An 18,684-nucleotide genomic window follows, 5' to 3' on the forward strand; every position below is an offset into this window, starting at 1 on the left:
TATAAATTAACTATATTTATTATAGGAAGATTAGTTTGAGCATTAAATTAACCATTATTTTTTAATATTTTGTACAAGATTATCTTATTTTTAACACTAATTGTATAAATAAAGGATATATTATTTACAATTCTAAATTCAAATCATTACAAAAAAAAATTATAATTTTGTTGAGGAATTGGGTAAGACGTATAATGCATTATTTAGTATTGTGTACATGACTATCTTATTTTTAACTCGATTGTATAAATAAGGATATAACAATTCTAAATTTCAATAGAAAAAATCATAATTTTGTTGAGGAATTGGGTAAAACGTCTAATTGATAATTTAAAAATTCAAAATTAAGAGAGTATAATCGTTCGTTCAAATTATTAAAAAATGGTCGTAAAGACTTTTTGGGCATTTTTTTATTTGGACATTTTTTGGAGTCATGATTTAATACTTTTATTCTTTTCTTCGAACCATAATTATAACTTTTGTGGGCGGGTAAGAAACCTAAGGATGGCGATTTTCCCCTAGCATCCCCGTAATAGTCTTGGTAAATGCGGACTTGTTTGCGAGGAAGCGGAAAGGGGGGTATATTAATTTCGTGGTCCAGTCCGTGGTCCAAATCGAAGGCTGCGTAAAATGCGAGTTCCTCGGTCTGTATTCGTCGTTTCATTTTCAATATAACGCCTTCGAAAATGGAGAAGAATACGTGATGCCATTCCCTTGGGAATTCTCCATTATGCGTCTCCAGCACTGTTCGAATTACGTCACCCGATAGGATTTCAGACGTATAATTTTTTACGTTATTCGCGAATTCGTTGAAATTTCTCGCACTAGATGTCATAAGGTAATCGGTTATGGTCGGAAGAGTAAATTCGCGAATTATATTTCTGATAGCGAGGTTAGCTTGATTATTAAAAGTTTCTATATTAATAATCGAGTGGGATGAGAATCTAGGATGATGTTTAAAGTCTAAAGGGGGCCATTGAAACGCTTTGATATCGGGACTTATGACTAACGTCTCGATTATGTTAGTTAGGGACGGCAATAATGAAGCGTTAAAATAGGATATAAAGTCGGAGGGGTGCCAAGCATATGTTGGTTTATCTTGAGGTCCACAAAGATCGTTGTTAGATATAAAATTGTATTCGTCGCAAATGGATATCAGTTCCTTAAATGGTGTTCTAGAAATTTTATCGTAAATATATTCTATCAAATTATCCGCCCTCAATTTTTTGCTGATACGAAGACCGAGATCATCGTCCAATTGAGTGTTGAGACATTTCCTAAAAGATTGGATCAAACCGATCTTTAGGTTTTGAAGACCGGGGTCTAATGATCTGATTATTGAATAATGATTTAAATCGGCTCGTACGCTAGATGATTTGATAACGTTAACCAAGCAATTTTTTATCAAGTTATCAAAATTACTGGCTTTTTCTATAAAATCGTAATTCGAATTGTCGGTTACCTTCGATTTTCCATTAACAAGACGGTGATCAAGGTCGTCCAAAATAAGGATTAAGGCGTTCGAGTCTAAAATATTTTTAAGATAAATTTTAGGATTCTCGTGAGATTTTTTTACATTTTCGTTAGCGTTTTTTAAAAAAAATTTGGTAAAAATTTCGAAGTGATCGCGACATGGTCTTCGGGCGGGAGCCAGAAAGATGAAGGCAGAGTTGGTTTGCGTAAGGGTGGATTTGATGATAGGTCTGCTATCCTCATTGTCAACGCAATGCAGACCGACAAAGCTTACGATATAATTTACTCTCAGAAGAGTTTTGATTCCGCGCTGATCAGTTACGATAGATGATATCAAGCCGTTGTAATTAAAGGGATATTTATTATCGCGATCCATGTAAAAGACTCGAGCGTCAACCGAGAAAAAAGGAAATAAGTATCGCGAACAATACATTTCTATCGCCATGTCGTTAAAGGGTATAAAGAGGGTTATCTTGTAATAAACGTCTCGAGAATCCAATGTAGGTGATAAACGGACATCGTCGTTAACGACTTCCGCGTAACATTTATCCGTAGAACATTCCGCCAAAGTGGCGGCATGGGCGTTACGATCGATGGCTGCTTCGTTATAATAATCGTCGATTTTTAAGTTGGTGACGGGAATATAGACGGAAGGAAGAATCATGTTCCTTCTAGGCGCGGCTCGTGTGGGAGATGAAGGGAACCGTTCTAGTATATTAGCTAGGAGTTTGTTTTGCCTATGCTTTTCAACCCATTTTTTAAAATAGAGTTGCTTAACATATTTCTCTCGTTTCGACTTAAATAAATCGAACGTGTCATCATCATTACTATTACTATTGCTACTAACGGTACTTAATTTACTACCAAGTCTCTTACGATTTCTTAGGTTTAAAGAATCCGCTACTTTAATTATTTTTCCGACTAAGGAAGGCGTTCTACTAATTTTTTCCGGTCCTACCTGCAAAGATTTAAGCGTATCTCGGCTAATGACATTAATTAAGACGCAAACGGCGTTAATTAAGAGACTTCTATATAGGTGTATCGCGAGAGAATTTTTTAATTCTTCCTTCAAGTGCGGCTGCTTGGATATCGAAGAAATCACAATACCGTGGTTTTCGATGATGGTTTCTCTGATAAACCCATTTAAAAATTTGGCGCAGATAAGTTTTGAAGCTTTCGAAAAAGTTCTTCGAACGTCGATCAAGGCTCGGGCATAATCGTATAAAACTGAACGAGGAATTTGGGTTAACAATTTAGCTACTATATTTTGACTTATAACTTCGATAATCATATTTCTTTCCATCTTATCCGACTTTGCAGGGGTTTCAAGAAGGGATTGTCCTGCATCAAATCTATGTATTTTAGCCAATTCGGTTCCATTAGCATTGAATGTATGAAAATCACCGCTGATGGATTTGGGAGACGATAAAACGTTGTCACTCTCGAATGGATCGTTTTCTTTCCAATGCTCGGGACTGGAACCGTATTTTCCATTATTTCCCGTCGACATATTCGCTCCATAGTAAAATTCTTCCAAAGGGGGGTAGCCAGTGTAATCCCCCGTCTTTCGGTCGAAAGAAAAGGTGGGCACGTATTCTCTGAGGGCCTTGATATCAAAAGGGTCAGACCCCTGAACGAAATACGCCACGAGGGATAGCTTATTTTCTGGGAGTATAAAAGAATCTAGGTAATTTTCCCGGGCATTTTGGACGGTAGTCTGGCGCTCATCGCGTATGTTATTATAACAAGTTCGTGGCAGCAAAACTACGTTGTCTAGTGAATCGTCGTAACTAAGGAGAGAATTGTCGTCAGAGCCAGCAAAGGGAAAGGTATCCAGAAAAGCTTTGGCATGATCGATGTCTCCGAAAAACAGGAGTCTGGAAAACCATGAGAGGGAAAATAGGCGTAAATTATCGCTATTGATGGTGGCATGATTGTATTGAAGAGATGGGTAACCACGGTAGGCGTTAATCATTTTAGAGACTGCCGATGCTCGCACTCTATAAAAATATCGATGCAGCAGGCAGAGCGTAATAAAATCTGGAATCTGCGAAGAGTCTTTCGGGCGCAAAAGAGTGAAAAATCTAACATAATCTCCGTTACCTGTGTCATTTCAATAAAATATAATGTTTAGAGTTTACTATTGTATATATGTCGTATCGGGATATGGAATTTATATGGTGATTCGAAATATCCCGATTTTAAACTTTCACTGAAAGCGATTTTTAAAATTATCTGATTTGACCGGAAATGTATTTAAGTATATTTAGAGTAACCCATACTGTGAATTTCAAACAATTTATGAGGTGAAATTTAGGACTACTTTTAATTTATAGCAAATTTTATATAAATTTTTCATATAAATTAAAATAATACATAACAATTATTTAAAATTTATAGGGTAGGTACACTATACATGCTGGAATATATTTCTGGGTATAAAAAAAATTTTTAATCGTTCTCGATAAATGATTTAAAATCGGAATCCTATTGGTTTATCCCAACACGACATAATAAATTATATAAGATCAAGAATTGCTATAAAATATGCCGGTAGGAGGAGGGAGGGGAGGGTGGCGTTTTTCCTTGGCAATAAATTCCCGAGTGAGTAAGATTTAAGCCATTTAGCTTACCAAGTGGGCAATTACTTATAAAAACTTTTATAAGAACAGGGTTGAGCAATATCGTTTACACTTATATTTAAAATACTAAATATAAATACTTTTTTTTGTTATTTATATTTTAATTTGGAGAGGTATCTAGAAATCGTATTTTAATTATTAAAAATTAAAAAGTATCTTGTATTTATTGCGATTTGTAAAATGCAAATATTTTTTTAGTAATTCTTAAAAAAAATATATATTATAAATTGCAAAATCCGTAATTTATTTCTTTAAATATAAATTTTGCTATCCGAGTTAGAGATAAGGAATCAAAATGTTATCCGTTTTATCTAATTTTATTAAAAGGGGCAACGTTCATGCCCAAAATGAAACTAAAGAAATAAATATTTTTGAGGTGATATAGAACTTGAAGATATAGATATTAGTTCCAAAGAGTTAAGATATCATGATTGATTATAAAATATTTTCAGAAGATTATCTGATGATCATATTACCGCGCATTCGCCGCGAATTCGTGCTAACTGAGAATGCAGGGTTAGACGGCCAAGTTCTTCAAAATATATTACAAAATCAATAATAAAGTAAAAGTACAATTAAATTTTAAAATTCTATGTCAAAATAAGAAATACATGTAATTTTTTCGATATGATATAATACTTTCTAATAATTTTTTAGAAAATGGTTGATGAAAAAGAAAATTCCGCCAGGCGTGAAATAAGTTTCAATGAATTGAAAGATTTAGATAAATAATAGGTACTATCTAGAATCTTAAAATTTAGGCAATAAAAACAGCTGGTACAATACGCGCTACTATAAAATAAAGAAAAACATAAGCAAGAGAATAAATTTTTTAGTACATAACTTTTTTAACTATATAAGTATTATGTTGACAATATGTAATAAAGATAGTTGGGTATTCAGCTTATGCTTAAACTTAGCTCAGCTAGGGTTATTAAAAAGCCCGATTCGATTTTTAAAAACGAAATTAAGATTTTAGCCAAAATAAAATTATATGGAGATTTTGCTCACAGATGAGACAGAAAAGTTTGGACTTCTATTTACCAAATCTCAAGGCTTACATATTATTATTTGGCTCAAATCTTAAATCGGGCTTTTTAAAAATCCTAATCACCCAAAAAACAATTGGCATTGGCTATTATCCAACTTTAATAAAGAAAAAATCTATTATTTTAAATAAAGGATCCATTGAACCCATATGGTAAGTGAGGTTATATTTTTTATTTTTTGTCTGCTAATCTAACCGTTTAATATAATGTCATTTTTTATATTGGTTTTTATTTAATAAAAACGAAGGAAAACTGTACGTAGACTTTTATGAATCATACGATTGGGGAGGGGGGGGGGCACTAATATAATTAAAATCATGATATTTAAAAATTTACCGTAGGCTTCAAAGATGCGGAAGGCGAAACGCATAGCGGGAGATTCGTAAACGGAGAAAGGAAGCGAAGCCAGATGTGTCACTATATCCCCTTGGCGAGCGTCTAAGTTAGTGAGTACTAGATAAGCCTGAAATTCTGGTTCGTGTTTGGTTACAGGGTTCGCTAAATAAATTTTTTAAAAAAAATTATAGACTCTCCCTGAGCGCGACAAGTAATGACTTTGTGAGTCATATATAAGTGATAGATAGTGGTATTGACTCTAACTGGTGTCGTAGTTCGCAATATTTTTTTCTTTAGTTTATATAAAATTAGTAGAAAGGTCAATCATTTTTAATAATAACTTTGATTTTTTTTCCATAGTTTTTGTTAATTTTTGTGTGATTAAATTTTGAAAATTTATTATTTTTATGCTAAAGAAAAATAAATGAAATTTTTACAATTATTTTATCAAGTTTTTTTTTAATAAAATTTTTCTTCGAAGTTTCTCAAAATAGTGTTAAAGATTACTACTATTCTGATAATTTTGTGTTTAAGAAAGTTATATATTGATCATTGTATGTCTTATATTGTTCGTAGGCTCTTTGATTTTTTTGTAAATTCCCTCATTTTCGGGTTCTTTCGATTTATTGATTTTCTGCAAGTTCCTTTTATTTTATATTTTGGATTTTTGTAAGATTTTTTTTTGGCTTATTTTGTTAGTTAAATAGACCTATGTGCAAATTACGAATCTAATAACGTTTCATGAATCTAATGTTGAATTAAATATACACTATTGAGGTTTTATCTAGACTGAATATTTTTTTATCAACCATATGGTGTTAAACGCAAAAAAATGGATATTTGTTTATGCGGGGTTCCCATTTTGCCAAAATAATAATTTAAATAGGTTATGACTAGGGAAGGTAATATATATTTTAGAATGTCCTGCTAAGCTGCCACATTAACCCAACCCCGGCCCATGATCATCAATAAAAAATATAGACACGGCGCGTTTTTCCGCGAAAATTAATGAATGTTATATTTCTTTCTTATTCCCCCCCCCCAACCCCTTTTAACTTTGATTAAATATCACAATTATAAAATGTTTAAAAAAATCAGGAGGTAATATTTAAACACTTTTTAAAAAATTGGGCCGCGTTCTGTAAAAAGTCTAGATCTAAAAATAATTGCCACCAGAATAAAGGTTATCGGTTCGTAAAAAAACTATTTTTTCCAGGTTTTTAACATTTGATTTTTTTAAAAATCAAATCGCTAAAAATAGGAATTTCTCAAATATAAATGAAATGTTATATCTATAAGGAATATTGTTAGTTTTTGTTCCCCCTCCCACCCTCCCCCATTTCGCTTTTTTCGATCTCATACAAGCTTTTATGTAAACCGCGTAAAGATGACTTGATTTTAGCGAGACGGCATCGAACATCGTAATAGGACTGCTTGAGAGTCTGCAAACATTTAACCAGGTGCTCATCGTTTAGTCGGGCGTCGAATGAGTTAGGATCGGCTTGGCAGAAGAAGTACGAGCAGAATATGTGCCAGCGGGCGCACCTGGGATTTATTTTTATATAAACGTGGAAGTAAAAAATGGGATCATATAATGTGACAATGAGTAACAAAATTTTTTTTAATATAGATTCCTTTAATTTTATCCCTCGTGGCGTTTTTGAACTGATCTTATTTTTTAAAGCATTTTAGTTAATTTGAATAGATTAATTTAGTTCCTATTTTATAATATAAATTTTATTTAGGTTATGGCAACAACACACTTTAAAACCTTGGTTAGGGGACATATTTTATTCCAAATGTTTTTTTTAAAAAAAATAGGACCATTATCTCCTAAAAGCCCTGAATCATAGTAATTATTATACCTAGTCCGAGTCTAGTGTTGTTAAACGGCTAGACTTGAGCCGATTTTTTAAAACGACTAACTCAATGTTTTATTCAGAAGAATATTATGCAAGCCTAAAGATTTTGCTCATAGTTGGAACCCCATAGAAATTAAGGAACTTGGTGAACTAATTGATTCGTTTGTCCAAGCATTTTAAACAAAATTAGGACTAAGGGTATCATATTTATAATATTGGTTAACGTGTCCCTAACTCTACATTCATAATTAGAGGCGCGAATTCGCTGCAACAAAATATGGTGTATTCTTGCATTCTTCGCCGCGAATTCGCGCTTGAATGAGGATTTAGAGATCTACAAAAGCAGGCTCGGCCCAACTCCGGTTCGGACCCAATAAAAATCTTGCCGTATTGGGTTTAAATTTTGAAATAAAATAGATATTTTTTATTTTTTTATGTAAGAAAGAAGGTGCCAATATTTTTTTATTTGTTTGTAGAATAATCAACAAATGTTTTTTTTATTACATTGGGGGGTATATAGAACCGCCTCCCGAAAAAGGTCAAATTTCGATTATAAAACATTTTTATGAAAAAAAGAATGCGACATCATACATATAAGATGGTATAAAACTTATAATAATTATTAGAGGTATGTTTTTTAGATGATAGTTTAAGGCCAACAATTATTTGATATTCGTTTTATTCGCTTCAAAATTTATGAATATGAAAACAGTTATTCGATTTGAATAATAATCTTTGATGAATAAATAACTTCAAATTATTCGTAGGAATTATATTATTATTAATTATGTTGCTCATAAATAATAGAGATCATAGATTTTATCATATAATATAAATGATTAACTAAATAAGGTTGTTAATGTGAGAAATATTTACTTTGTATAATAAGATTGACAAACATAGATGTAGTATTGTTAAACGGCTATGCCGAGTCGAAATAGCTACAACTCGATTTGGGCAGACTCAATGTGCTGCAAAAGTAAACTCGCGAGCCATATTCTTCAGCCGGTTTGCGTGTTTTAACATTTGAGAGCAAATATCTAGGATACCCGCTATAAATCAATAGCATAATTGAGAAAGAAATAAAGAAGATGAAACAAGGATGGTTGTAATCTGTAACGGATAAACTCGCCCAGACTTATTCTTTGACTAAAAAATCCCATATAGAGCCAACTATAGAAACATGGATGAATAATGAATAATATGGGACCATACAGACAATTGGTAAAATACTGAGGTTAATAGTCGGGTTTACTAAAAAGATGAGATACGGAATATAAATATAATAGGAAGTTTATAGGTAGTACCCATAAAAACAAAAATCACGGTAAATACAAGTAGAGCAAGATGGTATGGGTATATACTGAGGAGGCCTGAGAACTATATTGAAAAAAAGGTTGAGTTTAGAAGTGATTGGTAGACCGCAGAGAGGCATCGATAGGCCCATCGCCAAATATAAATTAAATATGAATGAGCTTCCCACCTGCAGAGGTAAAAGCTAATTAAAAAGAAGAGATAAAACATGGCTCTTTATAATTATATTATTTAGATAAAGTAAATAATCCTCTGTATTAGTAAAATTGATTTTTAAAAAACATTGAACAAAAAAAAAAATTTTTTAAAAAGGCCATCTTGCGGAAAAATAATATTATTTATTTTTACTTTTTTTTTAATTAAAAGTTATATGAAAAAATTCTATAATATAATATTGAAGTTAAAATAATTTACAAATGATGTTTTTATAACTGCCCAAACATTTATTTTAATTATTTGTAAAATAATTCCAATAATTATACACAATTAAAATATATTCTAATAAATAAATAATTTAAATAATTCTAATACCACTCATCACAACTGCAAGATTTTTTAGACAAAGCCTTATCTATTTTCTAAACCAATAGTTATTCGGAAAATATTTTAATCTATCCGTAAAATTTTTAATTATTCAGCAAAATATTAATTATCTCCAAAAAATTTGTAAAAAGAATACTTAGTATTGCGTTGCGTGTATCCCTAATTATCTGCTATGAACTCCAAAAATATTCGCGATTCTGAAGGTTCAAAACCTGGTCATGGCACTAGTATTTTATTCCTCATTTTAGCAAGAATAATTGTTTTAATACTCAGTTTATTAGAAAGAATATGTATTTCTTTCTAAATAATGGTAGAATCAAAATCCTTTTAGTTTTTGAAAAATCTATTTATTTTTAAAATCTCAGAAAAATATATACGTTTACGTTTCTAATATTAAAAAGATGCTTGATTGACAGGTAAAATATTATAAAAAACTATATCAACAATCTGCAACAATATGAAGTAAGGGAGTGAAGCAGCGAACAACTAAAAATAAAAAGATCTTTTCGAGATATATACAAAATTTCTAATTAACAATAAGATAAAATATTTTTAAAGATAAAATAGAGGTGAACAATATGTTAAGGTAAATAATTTTAAGTTGTCTTGTTCGTTAAAATATTTAATTTTGAATAATGAAATTAAAATAAAATTTAAATATAAAGAAATTTAAATTTAAAAAAATCTGTCGTAGGAATATTCAACATTAATAAAATTAATTTGCTTTTCAATTAATATAAAACGAGGGAAATTTTCAATGAAATATGTTTAGAAATATATATATATATCAGGGCATAAAGAAATACAAGGAAAAAGTATAAATAAAGATATTATGCATCCAAGGCAGTACAGGACTTAAATTCTATTTAAAATTTTATGTTTTGTTTAAAGATTTAATGAAAAATTTATTTATATTTAAAGGTAGTAAAATTATATAAAAATTTTTTTTTACATTTTAAGAAAAATGTTAAATAAATGAATTAAATATTTATTTATTAGTTTATTCACGATTTATTTTATTAAATAAGAACCCCATAAGATTTCGCTAATCAATTTTACTAATAAGTTTACTAGCATATATTTTATTTTTGATTAAATTTTTTCAATGTCTAACATTTGCTCAAAATTCAAAGACTTTGAAGATTTTTATTTAAAAAAAGATTTCATAGAGGATTCACAAATTCATTTAATACCCAAAATTTTATGAAAGTAAATTTTTTGTTATTTTATTTTTATTTGCTAAAAAAAAATTATCACAAATTTCGAGCGAAATATTTTTGATATTCGAAAAAATATTTCAATTTTGTTGATCTTGGTTTTTTTTAAATATTAATTTAAGAAAATGGCAATTCCATAAAAGAATCTTAGGTCTGGTCATTAATGTGATTTCCGATTTTTCTCTAAATAATTTTATTGTACTAATTTTAATCTTACTTTATAAAATTATTTTGACTTTAAATTTAAATTTTAAAAAAAAATTATTAAAATTTTTTATTCTGTAAATAATCTCAGGGGAATGCGGTTTAAAAGGTTACCTAATCGATTTTGTATGATATATTAAACATTAAAATATTTTTGGGCAAAAAATTACTTTTATCAGATTAAAACTATTATATATAGCGTCTAATTTTTTTAAAGTGTAAAAATCGCTTTTCCAGCCATGCTAATTGTTTAAGAAATTATTTTTAAGGAAAATATTTCTTAAAAAAGTTAATAATTAGAGATCATATTTATTTTGAAATATTAATCTCAAATTTTGCACAGAACATAAGATGAGCCTTTTTTTAAAAAAAATAGATTTTGATGTTTTCGCCATAATTTTCAGTTATTGACTTAGCTATTAATATTAGATTCAATTGGACCTTATTTAATTTTAAATTAAAAACTAATTATTTAATATCAGTAAAAAACAAATAAAGACGATTTTTGGACCCTTTAACCCATTATCTCCGTTAATATAGTGGTGAAAGTGCTAAAATCTAATGTAAACATATATAACCAGCCAACAACTTTTTATCAAAATTGTAAGTGGTAGGACTAAAATCTTAATTTTCTATCTTCATTTGACATGAAATCCTATTATAAAAATTTTGTTTTTAATTAAAGCAAACTCAGTATGATGGTATATTTTTTTTTTGTCATTTCAGTTCAGTAATGATTTCTCATTTTCTTTATTGTTTAAATAATTTCTTGTTTAATATTTTCCAAATTATAAATCGTTGCCACGCCTGAAAGAATAGGGTTTAATATAGTGTTGTTAAACCATCTAACTTTGGCCAGCTCTAAAACAGCTTGGTCAAGTTTTTAGTCTAAAACAATAGTCTCCATCATTGAGTTGAGGCTAAACTTAGACGTTAAAGTCAATTATTTAGGGGATAATCTTGACCACGCCATATTGGAGTTGGTCGACTTAACATCACTGTTTGGAGGAGAAAATCAAATTATAATTCGATTCGTTAATTGAAACGAAGTTTTGCAGTGTGGCCAATGCTATGGCGCTATTCTAAATCATCCTTTACTTTTGTCATTCAAAACTGTCAATGAAATTTGAGTGCAAAGACAACAAATAAGAATATTATCTTGATATAATAACAATTTACATTTCCTATCAAAATTTCATCAATGTTGTCCTAAATGGTGTTGTGAAAAACCTCGATTTTAGATTTCCGAAGAAGATGTCATAAAAGTTTGGCAAAATTTAGACTCTTTAGTTAATATTTCTCATTTTAGCTGCTTTTAAAAATATCATAGTCCTTATAGTTGAACCTATTTTTTATCGATGTTTAAAAAAAATAAATTTCATTTCAGAAAAGGTAGTCATTTGGAAAAATCAGCTGATTTCTATTTTTCCGTGTTGTGAGGCCTAATACTCCTGCCCTGAGTAATCGCGACTAAGTTAGTTATTTTATCATAAATACAAAAAAACCTTTCCAATATGTACACGTCCTCCCCTTCGCCGGATCCGTCTTGTTGTTGAGTCATATCCTTGCGAATAGCACGCGTGCGGCTCCATATGAAATTGTAATAATCCGCGTGTTTTGTGGGGTCAATGAGCACGCGGGGATTTCCAATAACCTGGACATTCCATTATAAAATCATACGAGTTGAGTTAAACATTTCGAGAAAATAGTAAAAATTAACCCATTAATCACCCATGTTTGATTTTTAATATAAACTTTGACGTTATATAATATAGTTCTTTTATTTTATAATTTAAATTAAAAAGGATGAAAAAAATAGTAAAAAGCATATGATCTAAAAAACATTCAGTTGGAAAATTCTTTCCCTTATATAAATGTAAAATCTCCTCTAGAATTATTTCGTATGTTTTTTGATAAAGACATGTATTCACTTATAAAAAATCAAGCTAAATTATATGCTAAACAAAATTAAATCATTACTTTGGCATTCAAGATTTGGATATTTTTATAGGTATTATTTTGTACAGATATCATATTATATTCTTCTCTTAAATAATTTATATTGGCCTCATGATGAAAATGTAGATTCATATTTTATCTCCAAAACTCATCCTACTCCCCACCCAACCCCTACCAATTTAGAATTACCGAAAAAAAATAGGAAACTCAAATCAAAATTAGCAAAAAAAAGTAAAGTCCAAATTAGTTTACACCCTCCAATTTCAATCGATCTTGCGTTAAACACTCGTACATTCTGTTCAAATATATGTTAGAAAGTATTCGTGATATTAGTAACCTATGGGGCTATTCGAATCAGGATTAATCGGGGCAATTAGATTATTCCTAAATACTGTATATTTATTATTTATATTACAATATTTATTCACATAATTTTAATAATATAGAATTAGGATATTTTATTTTATTTCATATTATTTTTAAAATTCAAATGTCATAACTTGTCATTTATATATGAATATTTTATGCATCAAAATATAGAAATATAAATATTAATCTTTTTATTAGAAAATTTAATAAAGCGCTTGATTCTACTCCCCAGCGATGATTATATAGGCTCCAGGATTAAGGCTTGTCAAAAATTTACTTATATTAAAATATATTTTGAGCAAAAAAAGTGTTGATATAAAATTTCTTTGTCAATGTCTAAAGTAAGGATCGTGGGTATCTCATGATATTTTGTAAATTAAAGTATATCGTTTCTGAGACATTTATAATTAGGCCATTTCAATATCAGACAGCCCTAAAAAATTATTTACCATAATTTTATTTTGACATAGAATTCTTAAACCTCGACTGATTTAAAAAATCAGAAAGAAAAAAATATATAATGGCAACCTTAATTTATCCATAAGGCACAATAAACTTTCCAAAAAATCGCTCTAAACTCCTAATATATCAATTTTTACGCAAAAACTAAAGGTCTGGGCAATGTATGGCATCCCTAAAATAAGCCCGAATTTACATTAAAAAGGGAACATTACTAAAGCACCAGTGCATGGGTGCTAACTCGAATAAGCTCTTTATATCTGCCATCGCTGTGCGTCTATATGGAGGAGCAGGAGCTGTATTTATTTTACATAAAAACCGAATGCAAAACCAAAAAAATTCGTGTCACTTGACCACCCAAAGAAATATTCCTTATACATAGTATTCGACCCCATAAAAATATAATTTGTTTTGCAATAATTTTATGATATATTATACTTATCATCACAAAAAGCTAAATAACTTCTTAAATCCTTCAAAAAAATGAGCTATGTTAAGTCGAATGTTGAGAAAGTTTCACTATTCTCATCAAACTCTTTTATCATAGATTCTCTTCATGGCTCAATCATTATTTAAATTAATTATGAAGGAACCATATTGTGCAAATCGTGTGTTAATTACGTCAATATACAAAACATTAATAAATAAAGTGTGTTTGTTATTAATAAAATTTTTTTATTTTATTTGCAAACATAAATTATGGACCTCGCTTATCAAGTAATCCATGGTGAGTCTCAAGACCGGAAATGGTCTCAATTCACTTGGAAGTGGCTCATCTTGGTCTGCGGCCGAACGACTGTATTCCTTGATAGCTTTGTAATGATCTAAAATTCTCCAGTCTTTCTTGTTTTGCAAGAGAGTGCTGGAAGAAATGGACGAGGAGGTAATGCATTTAAGTTCAAAGGGACTGACTTGTTGGCGAGTTTGCCTTAGGTAGCGTTCCTTTTCGGGGCACATGTCCATGCAAGTGGCTCTGACACCTGGGGCATATTTAGATTTGTGTGGAAATCTTCTGAGATACGAATCACGTTTATCAAGTATCTCAAACTTTTCCTGTGCATCCCTAATGTGGAATGGTTCCATATCTATATTTTATATTTTTTTTAAAAAAGTCAGATATTTGGTATAATTTTCACATATTAATTTTATTCCAGTTTGAGTTTAAAAAATAATTTTTAAAATTAAAGATGATTTATTATATGGATTATTTTTATAACATATGTCAATATTATTCGTTAGTTTTTTTTAAAAAAAAAGGAACTTATAATATTAATTAAAAGTTTTAATAAAATTAATTAATGAAATAAAATATGTTATAGGAAGAAATGGAATAAGAGGGTATGGAATATTTTTTTCAAAAAAAATAATTTTTTTAATAAATCAATTCAGCGAGCCGATTTTATGATTACTAATTAAATCGCTAAATATAGATTGAACTTATAGTTCATAAAAAAAATGTTTAAGATATTTTGTCCAACATATAGTTCATATTTATTAATATGATTCGAATCAGATTGGCTATAATTAGTTTACATATTAATGCACATTTTAAAACCTTGCATTAGTTTATTCCATTTCAAATCGATAACAATTCAGATGACCCCTTTCAATTTTTATGAAATTCGATACACAAACTAACAAGGGTAAAAAATACATAATATTTTGTATACTTCGCTGCGAATTAGCGCTAACTGTAAATGAGGGGTAAGGTTTGTATTAACCTATATTTGGGTAAAAGTTCCGCCTCTTAGCTGTTTTACTTTCGGAGATATGAGGAGTAAAACCAAAAAAAATGTTTCGGCTTTCATTTAAAAACCTCATATAAAAAAGTGAGTCGCACCAATTTTAATCAAATATTATTATCATTCTATATGAAAACAAGTAGTGTTGTTAAATAGCCCGATTTGGGTCGATTTTTCAAAACGGCGCATTAAAATTTTAGCTAAAATAATATGATGTAAGCATCGAGATTTGGCAAATAAATGTACAAGCATTTCTGCCAGCTATGAGCAAAATCTTTAGGTATACATAATGTTATTTTAGTTATAATCTTAATCGGGGCCGTTTTTTAAAATCGACCAGAATCGGTCTTTTTAACAACACTAAATACAAGAAATAAGAGATGAAGCCTTTGGGACTAAATCTTTACATTTAAGGTAATATAGTCAATTACTAGCAAAAAATTTGCAATCATTTAAACTATAGATGACGTTTTTATTTAATATTTCATTTGTTAAAATTATTATATTGTTCTTATTATGATATTTTTTGAATAATTATCTAAAAGGTTCTAACATTCTTCAATGTCTGGTTTGTGAACAAGGCTTAGGGATATCATTTATGATTTAAGCCAGGCTGAGCAGCACTAACATAAAAATATAGCATATATTATTATATTAATTAATTTTTATCTATTAACAATCAATAAAAATATTTATAATATAATTTAAGTATTGGAGATCTGCATATTTCATATAATATATACATTTTTACAATTTATATATTTGTTCAGCCCTGTTAAGATTTTATAAAATTTATCAAGCCATTAAGTTCAGATATCTTTAAAGAATATATCAAATACTTTTAGACAAATTTTATTTCCAAAATTCTATAAAATATATTGTATAAGTTGTCACCTGGACCATAATTAATATTTAACCCAACACAGCTTATAGGTGATCTGCATAGATCTCTAATAATTGTAATCTCGGTAACAGAAAGAAAATACCTTAGGTATTTTTCAGAGATTTCACACACAAAGCCTTTTCCACAACTCAGAAAATGATGATAAGAACCTTTTAGAGCATTTATTATTTTTAAAAATTTGATATAGAAACATTAATCACTTATAGGAAGAAAAAAGAATACATAATATATTGTATAAATAAAGAATGTATGATATATACTAGTTTTTAATTTGCATTTAATATTCTGGTAATATTAAATTCTATTAAAATTGGGGCAAACCAGATTCTGTATGAAATTTTTAAATTTTTACAAAAAATTTTTTAAAAGATTTTTTTTTAAATAAAAATATAAAATAGTTTTAATTTGATATTAAATTTATTATCCACAATTTTATAGTTTTAAACAATCATTAAATAAATGAAAACCAATATTAGTAAAAAAAAAGAATAATTTTTCTTATTGACCCTTAATATCTACAAAAATATAAAGGTTAGTAAACTAAGATTTTGCCTATTTATTGACAGCTAACTTGTAATGTTAAAAAGCTCAATTTGGGTCAATTTGAGCTTTTTAACAATCCCATAACTTAGTTTATGTTGTATATTAAATATTATTTAAATCAGAGGTCAATAAAAAATTTATTTTGTTATAAATCCTATGATTTTATTGTATAATTATTAATTTTATAATTATATTAAAATAATTATTCATTTTCAATATAATTGGATTTTCCTCTTAAAATTTACAAACAAATAATATTCAGATATTATTTGTTAAGATTAAAAAAAGGTATAATTGTTTTTAAACAAATGTATTAAGATAAAATAGTTTGATCATTTTACTACTTCAGATATGTCATGGGAAAGTTATTTGTATGATAAAAATTAATAATATTAATAGGAAAATTATACAAATGGTAGCTAGGTAATGCATATAAATTATTATTCATAATATAATTTGGTAAAAAATCAATGTAAGATATTAAACAATCAAATAATAGAGGCATAATTAATATTTGGGAACTATTTTAATATAACTTTAAATGGATTAAAACGAAGTTTAAATATAATTTTTCAAACTTATAACAAAATAAAATATGTGAATAAATAAAGTTAAGAAATAAGGGTACAAAAATATATGCTAAAAGAATTACCTTGAAGTTTTTTATTTAAATTCAGTTATAAACCACTCTTCTAAAGGTGCAAAATGCATCTCCAATAAATATCGTTTTCAAAATTTAAGTTATGGAAGACAAGGGAGATACCTGCCTTCACACGACTACGTATCTTTAATTCCACTGTAATTCCCATTCTATTATATGGCTGTGAAACATGGGAAATAAGCAAAGCTGATAATAGGAAATGTCAAACGTTTATCAACAAGTGTTTAAGGATAATTAACGGCATTTTCTACCCCAGACTAATATCGAACGAAAGGTTATGGAAACAATCAAAACATATTCCTTTCCATATTATACTAAAGAAAAAACGAATTAATTTCTTAGCGCACATCCTGAGACACCCCAACTGCAATTTGGTTCATGATGCTTTAACTTGGCTTTTTAGCTGTAAAGGTAAATCATACAGCAGATACAAAACATTATGGCTCCACCGGGTATTGAAAGACGTTGCTGACCTGAACTTAAACTGGAAACAATTCACTAGATTAAACAAAAATAAAAAGTCTATCAAAAAGCTTCTTAAGGTAAAATCTGGGTACCTGAGATGATATCCCCTATCCGTTATTTCACCCTTACCCACAACTATACCCTTCCTCTCCCTCAGCCACCTCAAGAGTACAAGTAAACTTTTATTTAATAACATATTTTTTATTTTATTAAATGCGAATCTTTAAACATTAACTTAAACCAGCCTTCCCCTATCCAATCATAGTTAGATAAAATTAGGACAGTAGGTATGGGTGTGGGCTGTCTTTTTGGCCCCGTCCCTTTCTCAATCAGCCCATAGACGTTTAAACGATAATCCTTGGACTATTGTGCGTACAAGTACGTACGGCTTGCCCACAAACGTGTAAAGGGTTTCTCATAATTTTCTTCCCCACCTTAATAAATCCAATTAGTGGAAATGAGAAAAACCTAGCGTAGCTCTGTTGTTCCTACAACGTTGAGAGGGCGAATGCGCTTTATCACGTATTATCACGTAAAATAAATAAGTTTTCTCAGGCATAAAATATATATTAAATTCAGGGCTATATTTAGACAGAAATTTTGATTAACAGAAAATGGCAAATAATATATCGAAAAAATGAAATAATTAGCAAAATTTTAAAATAATCATTTTAAAAATATTTTAGGTTTTTAATATGCTAATATAGATGGAAGCTTCGTTGTTATGAACGGCATGTCTGAAGGAATAAAATTATTGAAAATTATTAGATTTTTTATTTAATTAATCATTTGTTCTATTTTTAGTTTGGTAAATCTAAATGGTGGAATTACAATCAATCAATACAACTGCAATTTTTAATTAAATAAAGTTTTGACTAAAATAAAACCTGTATTATCATTAGCCTAGTCAGAAACATTTCATGGGCCTAATGACCAATATTT

At 29.0% G+C, this 18,684-nt stretch overlaps 1 protein-coding gene across 1 annotated transcript; it reads right to left on the reverse strand.

Moving 5' to 3' along the window:
- Positions 1 to 286: 286 nt before the first annotated feature.
- On the reverse strand, positions 287 to 17,421 carry LOC135927020 (uncharacterized). Its single transcript, XM_065462956.1, has 6 exons — positions 17,269 to 17,421; positions 14,133 to 14,512; positions 12,146 to 12,294; positions 6,879 to 7,045; positions 5,501 to 5,662; positions 287 to 3,576 (listed from the first exon to the last, which is right to left on the reverse strand). The coding sequence occupies exons 2-6, from the start codon at positions 14,508 to 14,510 to the stop codon at positions 287 to 289; spliced, it is 4,146 nt and encodes a 1,381-aa protein (XP_065319028.1). The 5' UTR covers positions 14,511 to 14,512; positions 17,269 to 17,421.
- Positions 17,422 to 18,684: the final 1,263 nt, after the last annotated feature.

The sequence above is a fragment of the Gordionus sp. m RMFG-2023 genome, chromosome 3 (genome assembly GCF_954871325.1).
Source record: "Gordionus sp. m RMFG-2023 chromosome 3, tfGorSpeb1-WG-v2, whole genome shotgun sequence".
Lineage (NCBI taxonomy): Eukaryota > Metazoa > Nematomorpha > Gordioida > Chordodea > Parachordodidae > Gordionus > Gordionus sp. m RMFG-2023.